The sequence below is a fragment of the Hydractinia symbiolongicarpus genome, chromosome 12 (assembly GCF_029227915.1).
Source record: "Hydractinia symbiolongicarpus strain clone_291-10 chromosome 12, HSymV2.1, whole genome shotgun sequence".
In the NCBI taxonomy this organism is placed as follows: Eukaryota; Metazoa; Cnidaria; class Hydrozoa; order Anthoathecata; family Hydractiniidae; genus Hydractinia; species Hydractinia symbiolongicarpus.
Window position 1 is genome coordinate 9,558,057 of NC_079886.1, and position 21,529 is coordinate 9,579,585.

At 34.0% G+C, this 21,529-nt stretch overlaps 2 protein-coding genes across 3 annotated transcripts; both read left to right on the forward strand.

The window, feature by feature from the left end:
* Positions 1 to 1,740: 1,740 nt before the first annotated feature.
* LOC130621871 (chondroitin sulfate synthase 2-like) lies at positions 1,741 to 10,086 on the forward strand. Its single transcript, XM_057437229.1, has 7 exons — positions 1,741 to 3,058; positions 3,145 to 3,361; positions 3,939 to 4,208; positions 5,412 to 5,571; positions 6,463 to 6,627; positions 7,026 to 7,221; positions 9,095 to 10,086. Exons 1-7 carry the CDS (start codon positions 2,198 to 2,200, stop codon positions 9,497 to 9,499), a joined length of 2,274 nt encoding a protein of 757 aa, XP_057293212.1. The 5' UTR covers positions 1,741 to 2,197; the 3' UTR covers positions 9,500 to 10,086.
* A 707-nt stretch (positions 10,087 to 10,793) lies between these two features.
* On the forward strand, positions 10,794 to 19,603 carry LOC130621873 (cuticle collagen 2C-like). 2 transcript variants are annotated; one of them, XM_057437230.1, is made up of 5 exons: positions 10,794 to 10,939; positions 11,026 to 11,099; positions 11,691 to 11,753; positions 12,532 to 12,561; positions 18,885 to 19,603. In XM_057437230.1, exons 2-5 carry the CDS (start codon positions 11,039 to 11,041, stop codon positions 19,508 to 19,510), a joined length of 780 nt encoding a protein of 259 aa, XP_057293213.1. In that variant the 5' UTR covers positions 10,794 to 10,939; positions 11,026 to 11,038; the 3' UTR covers positions 19,511 to 19,603. The 2 variants fall into 2 exon arrangements, with proteins under 2 accessions (XP_057293213.1, XP_057293214.1); XM_057437231.1 differs by lacking the exon at positions 18,885 to 19,603 and adding an exon at positions 14,077 to 14,992 and having other exon boundaries at positions 10,802 to 10,939.
* The last annotated feature ends 1,926 nt before the right edge of the window (positions 19,604 to 21,529 follow it).

Below are 21,529 nucleotides of genomic sequence, written 5' to 3' on the forward strand. Positions count from 1 at the left end.
ATTCATGTTCATTGTTTAGAGCAATAATGAAATAAGAATTAATACCAGCACCTTTTGTAATTTGGTTTTGTATATTTTATAAAAAAAGTCTATTACCAGTGCATCATTTAATTTATTTTGTCACAGTGAATAGTCAATTAAGAATAAAAGCAAAATTTCTAAAGGAATAAATTTTTTGTTGACAAAAATTACATAAATTTCTTCAGGTGGGAAATTTTTTGTTTTGCCACAACCTCGATCCCAGGACAAGTTGTCTCTTTTTGCATATCGGACAGTAAGGCAAAAATGGACACCTTTTTCGTCAGACCTATCAATAAGCGCAGCGCATAAGAGACAAAAAGCCCTGAGAGCGAGAAATGGTGTGGCCATTGCTTTTGTGTCCCGATGTAGTCCGCGACAACTGCAATGCTGGTGCATTGGCGCCCTGTATTCATATTTTGAAAGAGAACGCACGCCATACATTTTGTAAACAAACATGGCACGCAATGCCACGTGAAACAGACAAGATTTTTTAACAGAAAAGAGGAAAAGAAGGAAAAGAAAAATATTAAAAGAAAAATAGGAAGTGAAAAAAGAAGAACTTAGCCTTCCACCTAGTCAGAAATAAAGAAAGTGAAACAATATTGTATTAATATATAGTTTTAACTCTTTGTTGAATAGGAACTTGTTGAAAACACGACAAAGTGGACGATTTAAAGATTCAAATAGTTAAGTAGCTAGCTAGCGCTGTGTTTCTAATTTTATAACCTCATAAGGAAAGCAGATCTTTTTTTCATAAGGACCTGTACTTGAACGTTTACTTTAATTGGTCTGGCTACTAGGCTTGAACAATCAATATAGCTAGCTAGCTACAAATATAGCTGCACGAACTCCATCAGGTTTAGAGTAAAAGCTTTGAATTTCTGTTACTTTTTCATGTAGCAATCCTTTTTTTCTGAGAATTGATGCACAATTCTTGATTTAGAATGCCTTATCCCAGTTGCTAAGGCCAATAGAGATTCTGTCTGGTTTTAAATAGAATGGCCTGATTAAAGCTTACCTCCCACTTAAAAAAGTATTCAAGAATCAAATAAAGGTATTGTACTTCTTACGAAAACAATATTCTTTATCAACTTGTTTTGATTTTTTTGCAAATATATATGCGTAGTAAAGGTTACTGTAAACAAAATTTCCTTGCGAAAATCAAAAAAAAATAAAAAATTGTCTGAATTTTGTCAAAGAAAAGCCAATCTTTGTTATAGTAAAACGATTTCACTTTTCCAGTGGTAAATGTGATTTTTAAAGGATATAATAATGATTATACATTTAATTGATCTCAATTTCCATCCATTGATCAACAATTAAAATAAAAAAAACATTTTGGATCTTATTTACAAAACTATAAAAGCTCTGTGGGTGAGATAACTTTCATGGGCAAGCCTATAGGTTTATCTGAGGTTTTTTTTACGTTTTGCGGCTAGTTGAATTATGCTCCAGATATTACATCATGAATTCAAAGTTAAAGAAACACACTTTGTAAAAGAAGTAACGTAACTCTAAATTGAGGCTTTTATAGAAAAAAACCTTGTTACACACATTTATCATGATCCTAAATTACGTGAAATTAAGACTGGGAACAAAGTAGTTTTGTAAATAAGGTTGTTTTAGTGTATGTGTTTTTTAAATTTTTTTATCTTTTCCGATAAATAAAATAATATATATATAATTTAAATAATATAAGAATAAAAAATGTTGGCTTGAATTTTTTAAAAAATCACATTTTGAAAATCATAGGCGTTTCCTTTACAGTAGCCTTAACTTTAAGGAAATAAACTCGTGAATATTTCTCTCTGCATTGGTTTCTAGAAAATTTCAATTATCAAGCTTAGGCCACATATGTCTGTCATATCTCTATAATAATAACCCAGCAAGCCGAATTTATAAATTAATCAATCACAAACATTTTCTAACACTGTTAAAACTCATTGATTCAATCTTAAGTTAAGCAACTCCCTTACTTTGCAGTTTGCAAACGATAATATCTCAGCAGAAAACACTTTGTGAAAGTATTTGCCTGAAAAAAGCCTATACTCACTTTGAAAATGGATATATAACCACTGCAAAATGTTGCCCACACTTCCCTGTGTATGTAAATACATATTTTTGTGGCCTTATTTATTTAGTATTGAGTAATGTTATACTTTAGAGAGATCTAAGAATGATATTAGAGAAAGGAAGCATGAGACGACAATTTCAAGTTAGACTTTTGTTACCTGTAATAATAGGAATTTGTATTGGAATAATATTCACGCATTTTTATGATCCTATACCAAATGTTTCATGTAAACCTGAACGATATCAGTATGAAAAAATGTCCAAAATTTCTAAAGTTTTAAAGAGAGTTAATGTACAAAAAATACATGTGGATCCTGTTGCAGTCAAACCAAAGTCAAGTCATTTTAACTATGATTTCCGTCCTTATTTTGTATACAGTGAACTTGGATTTAAGTTTGATGTTGTTGTTGGTATTATGACATATGAGCAGCATCTTACCTCATTTGCATTGGCAATAAATAATACTTGGTCACAAGATTTATCAAAAGTTATATTTTTTACACCGTATTCTAAGGATAGCAAATTTCATGACCGATATAATGTCCGGCTTAACTTAAATGTTGTACAGCTACCAGATATTGTTGAAGGTTCTTCTCCACTGGAATTTTCGTACAGGATTTTAAAATACATGAAAGATCATTTTTTAAACAGTTACAAGTGGTTTGTGCAAACTCCTGATGATATTTACATAGATCCAAAAAATCTGATGCAGTTTTTATATTCATTAAACAGCTCAATGGATGCATATATTGGACACCCTGTTAAAATAAATGCACCAAGTAAACATGATAAAGTTGTTGATTCTTCAAGATATTACTGTAGCCAGAGGAGTGCGATTATACTAAGTCGGACCACTTTGCTTAAATTATCAGTTTCACCGAATTTATTTAACAGTCCATTTGACATTGCATTAGCAGATTCGATTTTTAAAGACATTGGTATACATTGCAGGAGTAATGGAAACGTAAGTGGATATTTTGATGACTAAACACATTTTTGCACTGATATTGTGACCTTTTTTGCTTTTTTGCATTTTTGTCTTTTTTATAGTTTCAAGATCTCTTTGTTCTTGATAAAGTAAAGAAAAATCAATACATAAAAACTGAATATAACCACCAGAACATTATTGCTGTGTCTGGCTTAACTTCACCTCGTATGTTTTATGAAATAACCAAAAAGAAAGTGCTATACAAACTTCAGCAGACTAAACAAGACGTGAAGCAGCTGCAACACTACATTAGATCTCTCCTGCCTAAACTACCAGCTGGTGTGTATGAGTTATTATGTATGACTTTTTTAGTTTAAATGTTGCTTACGGCAATACATGAAATTTTTACATGAATTTTAATTAAATTGCCTAAATTGTCAGTATGATTTTTTTATAACATCCCAGCCTAACATAAATTTACACTCAGCTTTCAAAAGGACCATTTATATATACACAAACTAAGATCTTTAATGTTTGCCTTCCTCCTTCTAGCCTTTCCACCACTCAATTCTCATTAGCACAGCAATCGCTGATGCCAATGCCAACGTGTTAACAAAGCAGAAATGCAAACTATGTACCACACCTGAAATTATTTTCCGGACTGAAAAAGTTTAGAATGGTTGCCTGTTTTTAACGCTTTCTGACAAAGCGTACATACTTTTTATATGTTGCAGTTGTTGAAGATGTTTTTATTCTTATATAAAAGAAAAAAAGGCAAGCATGAAAATGCAAATCACGCATGAAGATGCAGATCGCGTATGCCTAGAAATAAAATGAACGAGTGTAAAACATGCAAAATAGAGCAAATTGATTTGTTTTCGTTTTTATTGACGTATTGCAATATTTCTGACCTTAGAAGTACCTGAAAAAACATTGCATTGGCCTATCGGTTTTCCTCCACCTTTTAAACCAGCAACAAGATTTGAAGTTATCAAATGGACATATTTTGACGACAAAAGATTTTATGCATTTTCTGATGGTGAGGCTGTGTCAAATGATGAAATATACCGAAATGATGTCTCAGAAATATTTGAAACTATGAAATATGTTATTCACAAAGAACATGGTGTTTCGAAACAATATTTAAAGCTTGTAAATGGATATCGTAGACTGGATCCGCAAAGAGGTATATATATTTATTAACATTGTATACAATTGAAATTACATTGCAAAAATCTGCTGGTACACTAATTCTTATGTTTTTGTTAAAATAATTGCTTTATTTACTGTAACAAGAGTGGTTGGACAGGTGTTATAAGGAGTTTGTTTCAAGGGGTTGGTGTAATAATTCCCTGCCTTTGCTGCTTTGTTGAATTCCTGGTGAAAGGTGTTTTTTAAATTTTACAAATGCCTGATATAAATTTTTTTTATAAGAATTACATAAATCAACCCAAGCCTTACGATTCTTAATGATTGGGCACAAAATAAGCCTAAATATTCTTAAATGATAAAACTCTGCAAACAACTTAAACAACAGTAACTTCTTGCTAGAAAAAAGAACTTATCAGATTTTATATTAAACGATGCACCTTTAACCATGTCGATGTCATCCTATCCAATATAGATCTCGTATCATCATCGAAGATGATATAATAGTTTTAAGGTGATCGTAGTAGTAATTGATCTTTCCAGTGTGCCACCCATTCTTGTATAAAACAGGCGGGCTAAAAACATGATAAAATTAGCAACAAGGGCGTGTGATTACATACTTTGAGCCTCTGGGTGATCCTTAAAATATTCTTTATTTGTAGATTTTGAGCCTCGTGATTCTTACAAAAACGAAATAGTGTAACATTTTAAAATATTTACTTTACAGATACGCTACAAATACTCACTTCACTTTTGATACGACCAGCACTTTACAACTTCTACTGATGGCAGACACGACATAACTTCACAAAAAACAATATTATGAACTGACACAGACTTAGGTAAAATTGACAAAAATTTTGAGAGGTTTATTTTTTGCAGAGATTATTTGAATTGCAAAAATTTCTCGCGAATTTTTCAGATTTTTTCCATCTTGGATATTACATCTAATCTAGTGCATCAGAAATATTATACTATAACAAACCATACCTTATTATTAAGACGTTTTCATAACAGAATCTTTATTTTAAAAACATCCCTCTGCATAATTTCCCGTAAAAATCACTTTGGTTATTCGCGAAAATACTCGGCGTAATATATTTCCGTTTAATTTTTTCTAATGATTCTCACTTGATCTTCCTTGCAAAAGTTAATCATCGTGATGTGCTTCTTCACCCTTTTAAACAGACGAAAAGATCCATGTTTTTTTTATAAGAAAATATGTCTCTTTACTTTTCAGGTGCCGAATACAGTTTCGATGTTAGAAAACAGATTTCAAACACGAACAAATTCGATATCATAAGAATGCATGTACTGAGACCGTTCACAAAGGTTGAAGCGTTGACAATGCCTGCAGCCACTGAACAAAAGGGGATACATATTGTATTACCTGTACTCAGGTTAGATTTTAGTTTCTATATGGATAGTTATCAATGTTTCGTCCTTTGCTTTGCGGAAATTACGAAATAATCTGTTCTTCTGTTTGATTGATTCACGTTTCTACATTTTAAACTTCCTTAATTATCCGAATTCTTTCTCTCCGTTTAAATGAATGAATTTGAAAAACTTTTTTTTGTTAACTTAGTTTTTTTTATAGTTAGCTTCAAATTCCTCTCTAATTAGTTATGTATGTATTTTATAAGAACAATAAGGCTGAAAATTACTGAAAAATAAGAACGTTTGCAAGGCTTCTAAAAAAATACAAAAATTATTGGAGAAATACTTTAAGACAGAATTTTTCACACAACCAATGTCTGCAATTTTGGGAAATCCGATTTGTTACTTGACTTCCAGGTTGCAGATTGTGTAATGTGTGGCGGATCCAGATTTTTTTTTACCTTCTCGAGGCAAACGAAACATACGCTTGGTGCTGAAAAACAAGAAAACCAGTGGTCTTGGTGTTAACCCCCTAACTACGGTCTGGAAATGGAAATAAAAATTTCTGCTCTGTTTAAATGTTACATAAGATTTCTTAAAATAAAAAAAGCGCCTCAAATGTTGTAAAATTTCAACTTCAAAACACGGGTACACTCACAACAACCTTGGTTATACATGTTTTGTTATATTAGTATTTGTTATAAGCAACACTAAGCTGAAATTTAAATTAACTGTTAAACAACACCCGCAGCTTCTAAATTTCTAAGTCTATCAGTTCGACTTACAAACCTCGTGTTTTTAAAAGCGTTTTTTTCTGACTCTGTGACTATAAATAACACGTAGCATGAAACTTGACAACATCATATTTTCCGATTAGGCTAAGACTGAGATTAAAAAAAAAATCGTCATTTTAGGGAAGACATCAATCGTTACGAGAAATTTTTACAAATGTATAAACGTGTCTGTTTACAAACTGGCGAGAATGTAGTGCTGTTGACGGTGTTTATCAACATCCGTGGAGGAGAGTTTGAAGGAGCTGAGAGTGATCAATTTGTTGAACCGAAACGATTAATTGCAAGGTAGGTGACAGTCCCCCTCCTGTCGTCGAAAAATATCGCCAAGAAATGAAAATTGCTTATTTGTAGTTTAGATGTGGAAGGTGAAGAAGCCTTTAAGAACATGAATTTTTTATTATGTTGGTATTTTTCTGGATTTCTTACTTTGTTGTTGTCAGAAAATTTGGCGGGAAAAGATTGCCAACCAAAATTCCACAAAATATCAGGATTTTTAAAATGATAAGTGTACGAGAAAGAGAAACCCCACTGTATTGATAAACCCTTTTCATCATTCGCAAAGTCTGTTTTAAACAACGATATTTCTTTCTCGAATTTTTTATAAAAAATTCCTACATCTTTGAATCTACAAGCTTGTTTATTTTGTTAAAATAATAATAACCAATACATCTCATTTGATTTAGATACAAGCATTCTTACATGTGGGCGCAGTTGCCTTGGTTACAAGTGGGCGTTAAACAACACTCACCAGTGCTGATCATGGATATCGTTTCCATGAAGCTACCTTCAAATGCACTGATATTTTTGATGAGTTTAAGCACGGAATTTACTATCAACTTTTTGAATCGATGTCGTGTGAATGTTGTGAGCGGAATTCAGGTTGGTCCATTTTGTAGCAAATGCATCTATCGATTCACCTTCGATGTTTTTTAAGTTATCCATCTTTTCAATAAAGATAGCCCTTTTTAATGAATGTTATTAGAATTTGTGAACACGATATGTTCCATGTTGCAGGGCCCACGCGACCGGGGTCGGGAGAGGGAAAAGGGGCTATGACTCAACTTTTTTGCAAAGTAATTCTTTTTCTTGAGAGAGAGAAAATCGAATCAAAGTACATGTTGTCACAGTTGCCTCCTATTAAATAATGAAGGTGAAAGAAACCATTGCAGGCTCATGATTTCCTATTTTTGAAATCCTACTGTTTTTTTGTGTAAAGAAAGCAAGTCGTTTTAGTCGCCTAATGAAGCTGGTCTTGTTTATCTCCGAACGATTGTATTCATTAACACGTAGACTGAAAACTTGGCTTTGATTTAACATGGTGCAAAAGCGCTTCAATGCGTTGGCTATACTAGCTTTCATAAGGAATTAATTGACAAAATCCCCTTAGGTAGATTTTGCTAATGAATTCGTTGCGTCGAAATCAACTAGAAAAAACGAATTTTACGAGTTTTTGTTAATTTTGCGAAAGTTAGTTCCCGAAAAAATTATCGGGTAACTCGCTATTCGCGAAATTAATTAACGCAAAATTTAGATTGTTTTTCCTTTTGAAAAATTTTTTGCACTAATTTTTTTTCATTCAGATTAACAATGAAGGTCACCTGTGCATAAATTCATCTCCATTTTGTAACGTTAAACAGAAACAGGAGTCTTTATTTAATGTCGCCCCAGCGTTTCTAATTCACATTGGCACACGAAAAATGCCGAGGTACAAGACAAGTTTACGTGGGCAGAATTTTCCCGAGGCGAATATTTTTTTCGCAATTTACAGAATCCTTCAATTGCCTTGAATCTATCCTATATATTTAGGAAGTATAGATAGACAAGCCATAGAAAGTATCCCTAACCATAAAGATCATAAAAGTGGTTGCTGAGCATTTTGCTTTTTTACCTAAATAGAATTAAAGTAGTTTAAATGTGAACAAGCTTGGTTGGAAAAGGAAAGCTCGAATTTAAAAGTCAATTTGTCGACGCCAGACACCGAAATAAAAGTTCATGTCACTGTTTTTGCCGACCTGAAGTTATGGATTGCCTAGGCGAATCATAAAAACGAAAATTTACGATGCCAAAAAATTGCCCACGTGAAAAAATTTGAATTAGATGGCATCAAATCTATAATCGAAAAATTCGCAAATTTAATTTTCGCGAAATATTAGGGCTCTCCAACTTCGCAAAAATTAGTTCTTGCGAAAATAAAATTTTATTTACGAAAGTTTTCTCGCGAAAATTAATTCTTTTAAATAATGATTTTATTATTTATAGATAAACTTTCTAAATCTTACTTGTAAAGTCTACATTTATTGAGCGCTTAAGTATTTAATTTATAATAAAGGTTTTAAAGCAATCTAGACACTTAGCATTCGCAAAAAATTCCTTGTACCCTCGGAGCACACCATGGTGGCGACTCGGGTGTTCTCCAATTTCGCTGCATCTTTTAAATGTGCCCCTCACTTTCAATACCGTTGCGTTGGCCCTGTGTTGTAACCATATGTACACGAAAACAATCACGGCAAATTTCTAGGCCTAGTACATTGCGGACTGTCGAACCTGGGTTAACGGTCAAATTAACGCGGCCTGATTTAACGGGTCCAATTAACCGTGCCATTAAATGACCCGGTTAATTGGTTAATAAAATATTTAAGAATTTTTAGGGCTATCCTATTGCAGGCTCTTTAGCTGTGTATCCAAAATAAATTGATGCAAGAGTAGAGTATGCTAAATATGTGTGTAAACTGAACAACGTTTCGTTTTTCAGGTGTTCTTTCCAATTCCCTTCATACAGTATGATCCGAAAATAGCATTTCAAAATAAACCACTTCCAACCTTTGTTGACGTTCACCGAGATAACGGTTTTTGGGATGAGACATCAGATGATACCGCGTGTTTCAACAATCACGACTACAAAAATCTACGCATGAGCAAAAGTACTTTTCTTGACGAGAGTAGCAACGTGGAGGAGAGTTTATTACATGTGTTTCAAAGTTCAAATATTCAAGTGTTTCGCGCAGTTGATTCCGAGTTGCGGAAAGGTTACGTCGCGCCAACGTGCGTGAAGGAGGATGATGCGCAGTATAATCAGTGCATGCGACACGCAAGTCGCAGACACGCGTCCAGAGCGCAACTGGCGTATTATCTGTTTCAAAAGAAAACTGTGCTATGAAAAGATTAGTGTTAAGGAAAAAACTATAAAGAAAAAATACATATTATTTATAATATTATTTTATTTAGGTAGCTCTATATTTATATACGTTATTAGCTAAGTGCCATAGACCTTGGTTATTTTTAGTTTGTATATATTGGATTATGATTTTAAACATGTGATATAGATAATTCAATCTGTTCTTTCAGGTGGCCTTTACATATACCCGAAATGAGATTTTAAACAGCAATAAGGTTTCGTTGTTTACATGTTTTTTTTATATCGAGGTTGTGTGAACTACTCATACGCAATAGTTTCATTGCAGGTTAATCGTGTTTACATGAATATTTTAAGGCGAAATAAAGAACACCGAAATGAGTTTCATTTCACCCAAAATCATGTAAACTTTTATAAAGGCTATTTTCCATTTCACCCCTAAAATAAAACTTCATGTAAAGGCTGCCAAAGACGGTGCAAATTTTTAACTATTTTTTTCAGATGCCGTTAACTGATTTTTAAATATATAAATATATCAACATTGTATTATCAGATTGAAGCAAACTGATAAATATTTTACAGTTGCTGACTTCAGCACCTGTCTGCGATGAGCGAAGATTCTGTTTCTTTTAAGGCGTTACTACTAGCTACCCCCCGATACGCACTCGTAAATTTGTTAAAAAGAATGCTTCAGTGAGCAAACATAGTTTTACCTACTGGGTGCGGACTTAGTTAAACTGAGCAATGCGGAACTGGCTGTAATTCACAAACGTAGACACGCTCACCTATTCTTTTGACACAAACAGCAAATAAAAAAATTGGTAAAAACTTTGGAGGTCTTTGTTACTTTTAACTGAAAAGATCTATGCGACAAAGGGAACGGTTTTTTTTTCTGATGTTTAAAAATGTAAGCCAATCAAAATAAAACACATAGGTTCTAAACAATAAAATGAAATCGACAATGAGTTGTGTCGTAAAAATTAGCCAATCGAATAACATTCGAAAATCGCGGGGTTTTCTTGTGATAAAAAAACAAATCACGAAGTAAAATGAAATCAGTCAATTACAAACCGGTCTATTTCAAATTTGAGATAGACCAGTTACGGAGAAATAACACGTTAATCAATAAAGCGGGTTCCTACTAGACTCCGGAATATTTTTTTACATATAAATATTCTGGAGTCTAGTAAAATAGCTCTTTCACAGTTGCCTCTTATAACATAAAATGTATTGTTCAACAAATATCAAAATTGAGTCTCGCCTTCCCGCCCAAATCATACTCAATATCTGCACTCACACCTAATGAAGCGTATCTTATTTACAACAAGCTCAATGAGAGGTATGAATTTGAATACCCAGCCTGAATAGAACCATACATCACGAGCAATTAAACATCTTGCTTTAAGGTCACATCTTAAATCATTTTTCTTACGCTCGTTACAGAAACACATTACTGTTTTCGTGGTGAGTTGAATTGTGCATTATTTTCTCTGCTCTATATAATATTTCATGTATTTTTATTTATCTATATAATTATATTTTAATTACAGCATACATAGCAAGATGGTTGGGAAATTAGCATTGGGACTCCTATTTTTGGCGTGCATGTGCCATGCACGTAAAGGTAAAAAAATATATATATAATTTTGTTACTGTTTTTAACGGGGGCGAGTTTAGCTTGGTGTCTTTTCAAGAGCTTTCGCGTATCTATTTCAACTTTTAAAGCCTTTTTTTACAAGTTACTGACAAGGTCGATTCTAAAAATCTCATATTCTAAAACAAAATCAAAATATACAAAATTTATAAGAACATTGAGTTTTAAAAGATCATTAAGGCTGCGATTTTGACAAAAATTAAAAACACATTAAGAACATACTCAGCCTGGATTCTTTTACAGCTTACGAAAAAAATAATACGAGGCTGGAATTGTTAAAAAATAATTATTTCGAATAATTTTTATTTCTTTGTACTTCTATAAATCTACGTTTTTACATAATTTATACATAATAGAAAGAGTATTTAAAATTCTAGACCAAATTCAATACCATTTTTTTTTTAAATTTCTATAAAAAGTTTAACATTCGTAATTCTGACCTAAATAAAAGCATTCAAGGCTGAAACAGTGTAGAAAAACAAGACCATCCAGCCTAAACTGAAATGTAAGCATTCTTATAAATGGAATCAAAATATTACAATTCACTGACTTTCTTTCTAGTTCAAGAAGCTTACATGTACCATGGTAAAATTGTTCACCAAGAACGTGAAGTAAAAGATGAAGGTTAGAAAATTTTACTTTAGTATGTTAATCCACAGTGTGATCGGTATACGGCTTGCAAAATAAAAAGCAGTTAGTCACCAATATGGTGCACTGCTTTTTACGAAATTATTTTCTTACTAGTAGGAAATTTTTTCGATAGCCAACTCTTTAGTTTTGAACTCGTTTAACGTAGTGCATCTATAGTTTTTGTCATCATATCCCGAAATAACCTTTCCATGCAGAAATTTTTCTTACGCATGGAAAAAGAACTTACCCTATGCTCCCACATCAACCGTTATCTGAATTTTTGTCGATTTTGAAACCGAATAAAGGCCCAAATTCCTACAAATCGTCAAAATTTTAAAGAATGCGACTATTGTTAGTAATTTTCAAGAAAAGTTACGCGTTATTGCTTCTGTGTATTAAACTTAAAGAGGAAAATGAGAGCTATTGTTTGTGGAAAATGACAAAGCAAAAGGGAGAATGGTTTGAAAGTTCTATGGAAATATGTTCTTAAAGGACAAGAAACTTATCTCAAAAAGGCTAAACATGTAATAACAGAATTTTGGAGAAATGAAAAAATTATTTGACAAAATGCATTTCTCCTTTCTTTTTTTCCTAAAATTAAAAAACTCCCGGATAAAGGCCCAATGAGCCTTAAACCCGGGTATAAGACCATGAGCTTTTAAACAGGGTGAGCTATATGCGGGGAAGTAGGGTATGTGTTTTCCTTTGTCATGTGGTTTCAAATCGATTTTTTTATTCTTTGATTGAGATTTCTTCCATTATTTTTTTTTAGAAAGAAGAAGTGCTCCAGGAGATTCCTCAGGTAAGAGTCAACACACAAAAAACATAATTTTACAACGCACTCTCATAAAATGAAACTTTTTTTAAGAACTAAATATGCTTTTACTGAAGTGTTCACGTTCCGCCATTATGATTCACGAAAGACCGCGTAAAAATTTCCTCAAATTTAGACCAACATCCAAGGAATGTTGACCAACATCCAATTTAATATTTTTCTTCCAAAGACAAGAGGATTTTAAACTATACCTGTATAAATGATTACTCATACAGAAGTATAAATACTGTAAATACTATATTACGGGACGTTTATTTGGAATATTACCTTAAAGAAGGCGTTATTTTAAGATTTCGCGTATAAAGGGCGCTTATTAGAGAACGGGTGCATATAATGCGCAATATATAATCATTGTCCTGTTTTTCACGCATGCACATCATCACTTTCATTTTTACGTCCATACCACGTGTCTATTTCGTATTACTACTTATTTTTAACTCTAAATATTGTCATGTGTAAATCCTCATAAAAACGACTGGAGTAAACAAGATAATCTATTTCTCGCCTCGCTTAACTCTAACCCTAAGTGTTTTAACTAGACATTCAAATTATTAGACAATAGATTATTACACTTTTCTCGAATTTCATGATTTTTTGAAAACAACTAATTCATCGAAATTTTTTCCTATATTGGCGTTGATAAAGTTCGCTGTGTTTACCATTTTGCAAATTTGACTCGTTTTTAAACTGAGGTCAAATACAGCTGGTCACACTCACCATGAAAATATACGAGTGTATCAGTAGTCTTTAAGAATTTCAAACTCTTTAATCCACTTTTTAAAAAACATTTAAAGAAAAAAACGCGCGAAGTGTGACAGAAAATTAATTAAGAAAAGTGTATTTCTATTCTAATAAGTTACCGAAGGGAAAGGTTGTTGCGGATAAAGAACTAAAAACGCAAAGTTTATAAAATACTTCCGATTTTAAGCACTTTCTTTGTGATTTTTGTCAATTTCCGCATCATAAACGAAAGAGATTTTTAAGCCACGCTTATTCTGAAGGGGCAAATCAAAGATTCTATTCCACAACAATTCTTCCCTGGGAGTAAATGAAAATTGTAAAAAAACTAACCTTTATTTTTCTAACAACTTCTTGTGATATCTCTCTCTAAAAGAATGTCGTTTTATTAAAAGTCAAATTTTTTAACATTATTGGAAAGAGGAATTCTAGTTCTAACATTCTAGTTGTAAAAAAATCTGAAACACAATACACAATAAAGAAGGATGAATCGAAAGTATTGGTTTTCGCACTCTTTCCAATGATAATAAAAAATTCGAACTTCGCAATTAATTCTTTAATGTATGCTTCATTTTCTTGTGGCAGGCAAAAATTACCTAACCTCCAAATTACTCGAACATTTAGCTATATGTTTAAATCTGTTTCGTTATTTTTAATCGAAAACATAGAATTTTTTATTTATTTTTTGCCTGCCGCAACACTAACCCCTCTTGCATGTTCTTTGCATGATAACTATTTCTTTAGGTGCTAAACGACAAATGTGTGGTCCACAATGTTCTCCCTCCTCATGTGCTCCCACATGCAGTCCACAATGTTGTACCACCATCATCCCAATGCCACCTCCACCACCACCACCATGTCCATCTCCACCATGCATGCCCCCACCACCTTGCCCATCACCCCCTTGCATGCCACCACCGCCGCCACCCTGTGTCCCACCTGCATGCCCGCCTTCACCATGTACCATGCAAGGTGGTTGCGGAGGTATGGTAGGACCACCCGGCCCACCAGGAGCAATGGGGGGAATGGGACCTATGGGACCTATGGGGCCTATGGGACCAATGGGAGCAGCTGGTATGCCAGGAATGATGGGTCCACCAGGACCATGTGGACCAATGGGACCTTGCGGACCACCAGGAATGCCAGCACCTGCACCAAGACCATGCGCACCTATCTGTCTGCACTGGATGGCTATCATTTCTCAGCAACAAGCTCAGTGTCCAACTCAATGTCAACAAACGCAATGCTGTGCGCCACCAATGCAAGCTCCACCACCGCCACCACCACCACCTCCACCGATGATGGCATGTATGCCATCCTGTGCGCCATCATGCTGTGGCAGATAAAATTATCGAAATTGGATCACAGCCACTTTGATACTGTTGAAGGCTGAATTTTTTTAGTATATAACATGCACATATGTTGTTTACAAAGACGCAACGGGTATTTGATTTTTCAGAAGCTGTTTTTAAATTGTTATGGATCAATTCACATAGAAAGGAAATGGGGGTAACCAAGGACGTCCCCGTACATTATCATTATCTGTATGCTAGCATCAGATTCCATCATGCATGATTTTATTAATTTGTCATTTTAATATTTTTATTAGAATTTAACAAGTAACAGTACTAACATACTAAAATATAATGTGATAATTTAATACTGCATTCATTTATGGTGTGTGAGTAACACGTAAGAATAATAAGTACTGATCTTCTTAATAAATATTGTGACAAATGTGAAAAATCACTCCAGGAGATACGTTACTGTATTTTGTTGCGCTGAAGTTTGCGTATCTGTTTTATCTTTTCATACCTTAGTTGGTTTAGCGCATACGTAGTAGCTTCCTACACACTCGTATGAGAGCTCGGTCCAAGAAAAACGCAATTTTACTAACTGAACAGTTTTGTTTCTGCATACTTCCTTTCTTATCTTCTCTCTGAATGTGGGTATATTTAGTACACAGCGGCTCAGTGCTGCTGTTTTTCTGAAATTTCGGTTTTATTTTGAATGTTTTTGAGTTTTTTTGTCCAACGAACAATATTAATAATTTTCTTCGTACCGTTTCTCAGCAGTAGTGCACAAGAGTTATTTGTGCTGATTTTTATTAATTTTGTATCGGACGAAAGAATTGGTAACTCTAGCTGATAAATAATAAATGATAAGTGCTCATTGGGCTGCATTAACAAAAATAAAAACAAAGAGTGCGTAAAAACTGCAGATATGAAAAAAAAAAAATGCGATTTTTAGCATTTAAATCGAAATTTAAAACTTTTATAACATCACTGCCCAGTACACAAATTTGGACAAGGAACAAATCCATTCGCGGTTTTAGGTCCCAGCACAATAGTACATCTAAAAACGTACCCCTTAAAACAATTTTTTATACTCTTTAGAACGACTGCCTTTATTTTTTACAAATTGTGACAGAATTATTACCAAGGACCAAAAACTTTAACAAAATCAGCAAAAGTACATACACATTCTACTGGTAATACCGTGTCCCCCTCAAAAATGACAAATGTTTGTTGGCGTGGCTACATGTAAACGGCACCGCTCAACTCTAAAGGCCACTTTTTAACATTGAATGACGGGAAGTAGCATAAGCTTTTTGTAGCTATAGCGTTCCTTAAAAACACCGGCAGAGTAGACATTGGGTCGGGTAATCGACATTTTAATCCTATAGGTAGGCATAGCGGTGCTGGATACCATTTTAACATATTTTTAGCAGTTTCTGATTCGTCAGGTTATAAACAAATTGTGATATTAAAAAAGCCCGTTGAATATTCCGACCCAAACAGACTGTGGTATTGCTTATACAGAAGCCGGCCTGCTATCATGTTTCTTTAACTTAAACTGTTTTCGCTTTAGACTAAAAAAACGGCAGGCTTATAGTCCAGGAAAATACTCGCTGTGGTACCTCCTTGAATCAGAAAGGCAAAAAAATTGACAGTTTTAAATCCTGACATATATAGCGTTTATTTATTTATGATTGCTTTGTGATATTTTACTGACCATATATAAAAAGCAACTTCGTATACTCTCCTTATCTAAGTCACTTTATTAGAACCGCACTGGATAGAACTGGAAAAGAGAATGCAAAAAATGATATCTCATGTCAAATTACCTGTTGTATTATAAAGTTTTGGTCTGTTAGATGTTAAAAAACAGCTAAAATTTGATATTTTGATCTTGAAAGTGTTACTGTTGTTTTGAAAAGGAAAAAAAGGGATTTTATATGTACGTACTACGTATGCTGGGACCCAAAACTGCCAGAGGATTTTTTTCTTGCAAAAGTAAAAAAATTGAGAATCATTGCCAGCGTAAATTTTTTCCCACCTCGATAATGCAAACCTTAAACCAGACTTTGTATAATAAATATTTTGCTTGTTTGTTAAACATGGGTTCTCGATGGTAACTTTTTACTGAAATTGTGTAGAGCGCCCGTTGAACGGAAATATATATCACGGGCTAACATATAGAACTTTATATCTGTCATCTTTGAAGGTGGAGATAAGTGAATAACTCTAACTTCTGTTTCCTCATCATGGGTTTTCTCGCTCGTCACAAATCTCTTTATTTAAAACAAATTTAAGAGAAACTTAAAAATCGCAATGGTTTTGCTTTTTTTCGTAGGTTGAGAATGGGCGTACATTTAATGGGGCGTTCTTGTAAGGGGCGTTGCTCCATTTTTCTAGGTTTTGATAAGGGTGTTTGTCTGAGAAAAATTTTTCATTTTTGAGATATTGGGTAATCTTGTTTTTTCTTAAAAATTAAAAATGTCCTCTATTTTTTGACTAATCTATTAAATTACGTTTTTTAACTGACTTATCGCAAATATTTTAGGAGGAATGATTGTCAAGAAAAGAAATTTTCGAGGATTCACGAATCCAGATTAAAAAAATCACGAAAAAATTCTTTTTGTAACATATACCAGTCAGGAATTCGCAAAAATTAATTCTTGTCAAAAAAACTCTAGTTGCCAGGTTCGCAGATGTTTGTCTATATCAAGGTTTGGAATAGGAGTGTTATTTTCGTGTATTGGCGAATATTATTTCTCGCGACAAATAATAAACACATGATTCGCAAAAATTGGTTCTCGCGAAATAGAAAAAAACTAAAAAAAAATCGCAAAAATTTCTCCTGCGATGAATTGAAATATACAGCTAAATATATGTTCCCTTTTTCCGAAATTAATTTAAGGAGATATAAGTGTGCAGTGCTTAAACCTCTGTATCGAGCAGATTAAAAAAATAGTTCACACATAAATTCAACTGGAAACATAATCGTGGCTGAAAATGCGTTACCTGCGCTATTGAAAAAGATGTCATCGAAACCTTGTATGAAATCAAACAACGAGGGTTTTTTTTTAATTCCTCTAAATAGTTAAAACATATTTTAATAAATATAAAAACAACAGACAAAAAAGCATTTCGCCTCTTCTGATCTGAATTTTCTTGATATTATTTTTTTCAGTAAAAACTCGTTCTTTCGCAGGAGGCGCAGTCAGTGACCGCCATTTTGGCGCAACTCAATTAGTTATTTTTTTTCATAGGCGCGTATAGGGTTGTACGGGATACTTCTAATTAAACGTTCTTCCAGAAAATTCAGACATTATGAACACGTCCCTTCCAACGGCCTTAATTTCAGATTTCCTTTCAAGTTAAAATTTAGTTTGTATTTCACCACCTGCTTGGCCTACGTAAAATTTGTAGACATGTAGTAACAAGCATTTGCTATAAAAAGAAATTTTAGCGCATTATGTACTACCTTTTCAATGAAAACATATTTAAGATGAATTCTTCTTTCACAACATTAGTAGAATTGGTTTAACTTCATACCATCAACATGATGCGTTATTTTCCGCAATTAGGATATTCAATAAAAATAAACGATAAAATTAACGATATGAAATTAATAATTGCCGACACTTCTTCGAATTAAACCAACCTGCAAAGGTTTGCAACCGCCTTTCTCATCCTAAGCTACCTTGCCGTTAGGGAACTAAATAAATTTTCATCATGTTACGCTCTCCATCCTACGAATTTGCAGGTTGTGTTCCCTCCCTCTGTTATCCTCTTTGGTGCAAGTTTTTATAAAACTAGTCGTTAGCCCGTGGACAATCCACGGGTTTGCCCGTCGCAGCTAAGCTACTATTTTGCGTGACAGACAGACGTATACAGGCATTATAACAGAGGTGATCTTTTCGCCTGAAATGTTCCTAAAAGTTAATATGAAAGCATATTAAGGATTTTTTATTTGCGGAACTTAGGCTAAATTCTTGACAAATTTTATCTAATTTTATATTCCTATCAAATATGTGTGTTATGTATCGTTTGGATTGCAATCACCTGGAGATCACAAATATTACCTTTTGCACGACATTGGCCCGTGGTTATACATATTCCGGTCATCAGATTCTCAACCACCGTTTGAGCATTGTTATTGCGATCATCGTTTGAGCATTGTTATTTCGTGCATTCGTAGCACAAAGTAGCGATTCGGCCACCATTTTAAATAGAATATTACTTTTAACCATTTTTTCTTTTTAGCTTCAAAGAGACAGATGTGTGGATCGCAATGTTCACCATCTTGTGCTCCTGCATGTAGCACTCAATGTTGCGCAGCTGCCATGCCACCACCACCACCTCCACCACCACCAATGGCTATGCCATGTGCAGCCCCGCCATGTATGCCTGCACCTCCACCAGCAGCAGCACCATGCTCACCACCAGGATGTATGCCCGCCATGCCAGCTATGTCAGCTCCATGTATGCCAAGTATGCCAGGATGTGGAAGCATGGGGGGCATGGGAGCTGCCGCTGCATCTGTTCCAGGACCAATGGGGCCTATGGGACCCATGGGTCCAGCAGGAGCACCTGGTATGCCGGGAATGATGGGCCCAGCAGGACCATGTGGACCAATGGGACCTTGCGGACCACCAGGAATGCCAGCACCTGCACCAAGACCATGCTCACCTATTTGCATCCACTGGATGGCAATTGTTTCGCAACAACAACAACAGCAAGCACCACAAGCTGCCACATGTCCAGGACAATGCCAACAATCTCAGTGCTGCGCACCACCAATGCAAGCTCCACCACCACCACCTCCACCACCACCACCACCAATGGCTGCCTGCATGCCATCTTGTGCACCTTCTTGCTGCGGAAGATAAAAAATGGTCATTTTATATAGAATTTTTTTCAATATTGCTATGCACTGTAAAACTTCTTTCAACATAGAGAAATAATACGGTTAACTTGGTTAATTTATTAGTTGTCGTTCTTGCTGAAACTGTGTTTATTTTTCGCGAGCGGAGGTTGTAGCCAAACAAGCAGATATTTCAGACGAAGTAACTTTTCTTACCACTACAATGTCGCTTTTCGTTATTATACCGATAGTATTGTGGCGGGGTTTTTCTTTAAACTAAGAAGATTCCGTCTATTAATAAGGCTGACAAGTGTAGTTCATAATCTGTTTCAGCGATGAGCACTAAGTTTTTTTCGCATAAGACATCCAATTTCGAATTTTGAATATATATAGAAAAAAAGTTAACATCTCAATAGTCAAGAATATCAAACATGACCATAAATAATGTAACAATGAAATTTTTAGACAAACATGAAAACCTTTTTAAGGTTAATTTGGGGTGGGGTAAATGTTGCCTAAGCAGCATAATTTTTCTTTTTTTCGCAAACATGAAATGAAATTTGTGAATAATAATCTGTACAGAGGTTATAGTTCAATTATAAAAAAGAAACAAATGAATTTTAAAAAAAGGTGAAAACCATTTTCTAGCAAAATTTGAAACTAGTTGATTTTTCCTAAAATCATTATGATTTTTTTGTCAAAAATTTAAAATCGTCAGTTGTTAGCATTTATTGATAAGTAACTTAGTGCAAAAAATTAAAAAAATCGAATGAACAGATCTAGAGATATACTACGTAGATAAAAATGCGAACTTTTGTTCAGCAAATTTTGGACCGTTTATATCCGTTTCCGAGCAAACAGATTTTTCTTGCAAACGAGACCAAATGAAATTTGTAGGTAGTTAGCTGTACTAACATTTTAGCCTAAATATAGAAAATTTGGCCTAAAATTTTTGGTGTTTTGTCCAAAAACGTCATTATGATTTAATTTTTAAAAATCTGAATATGCCACTTTCTCGCATTTATTAGCTGTGGAACACACACCTTCTAGTTAGTTTCGGCTAAAAGCTCACACAAAATCCTGATCTTCTGGGATTTAAGTGAAGATGCGTATCTCGGACGCGGTTAGTAAAATTGAAAAAGAATTATTATTGCCTTGTAAATACTTTGAATGTTTTCTATGCTTCTATATGCTCATAAAAATACCACACACCCATGTAAATCTTAGAAAAATCATTTTTATTATTTCGGCTATAACTGACGTATATAGCAGACCAGCTAACGTAGTCAGTGTCAGTAGATAGCAACAGACAGCTAGCTATTTTGTGCTTTCCTCACAAGTTTTTCATTTAGTTAGCCACAAAAGTAAGGAAGCAGATAGCTATAAATCCTGTAATAAAAACCCTGCAAATTTTAGCTGCAATACTCTGCTTAACAAATTATCTTTCCATACATCATAATTAATAGTGTTAGCTTAGCAACAGAATTTTATCCTAGTGGTATAAGCGAGTTTCAATGTTTGATTTTACGGAATTTTCACTCTTATACGACTATAATACGGTGAAGATCTTTTTTGCTTAAATTTGCACAATTTTTTTCAATATGTTGATATTGTAGGGTATGCCTTCCCCATGTTTTTCACACCTGACTACGTCTTCCCCATGTTTTTTTATAAACTTGGCGTTGCCGTATCAACAGCATTCATAAATTGAATCAGCTAATTATATATACACTATATACAGTAGACTCCCGGTAACTCGAACACCGGTTAACTCAAACTGTTTTTACAGTCCCTTGGACATTTCTTAATACTTTCTTATAAAAACTACCCCTTAACTCGAACCCCAGATAACTCGAACATTCGTTTCATCGAACCATTTTTTGGTCCCCCCTTAAGTTAATTTCTTCGGATAACTCGAACTTTTTAGTGTCTAAGTAGAAAATAAAAATAAATTTCGACAAAGCTGTTCTTAAATAATTCTTTTTACAAAGGAGCCAAAATTTTCCTTTTGATACCAATATGATAAAAGAGAAAGCTCTTCAAC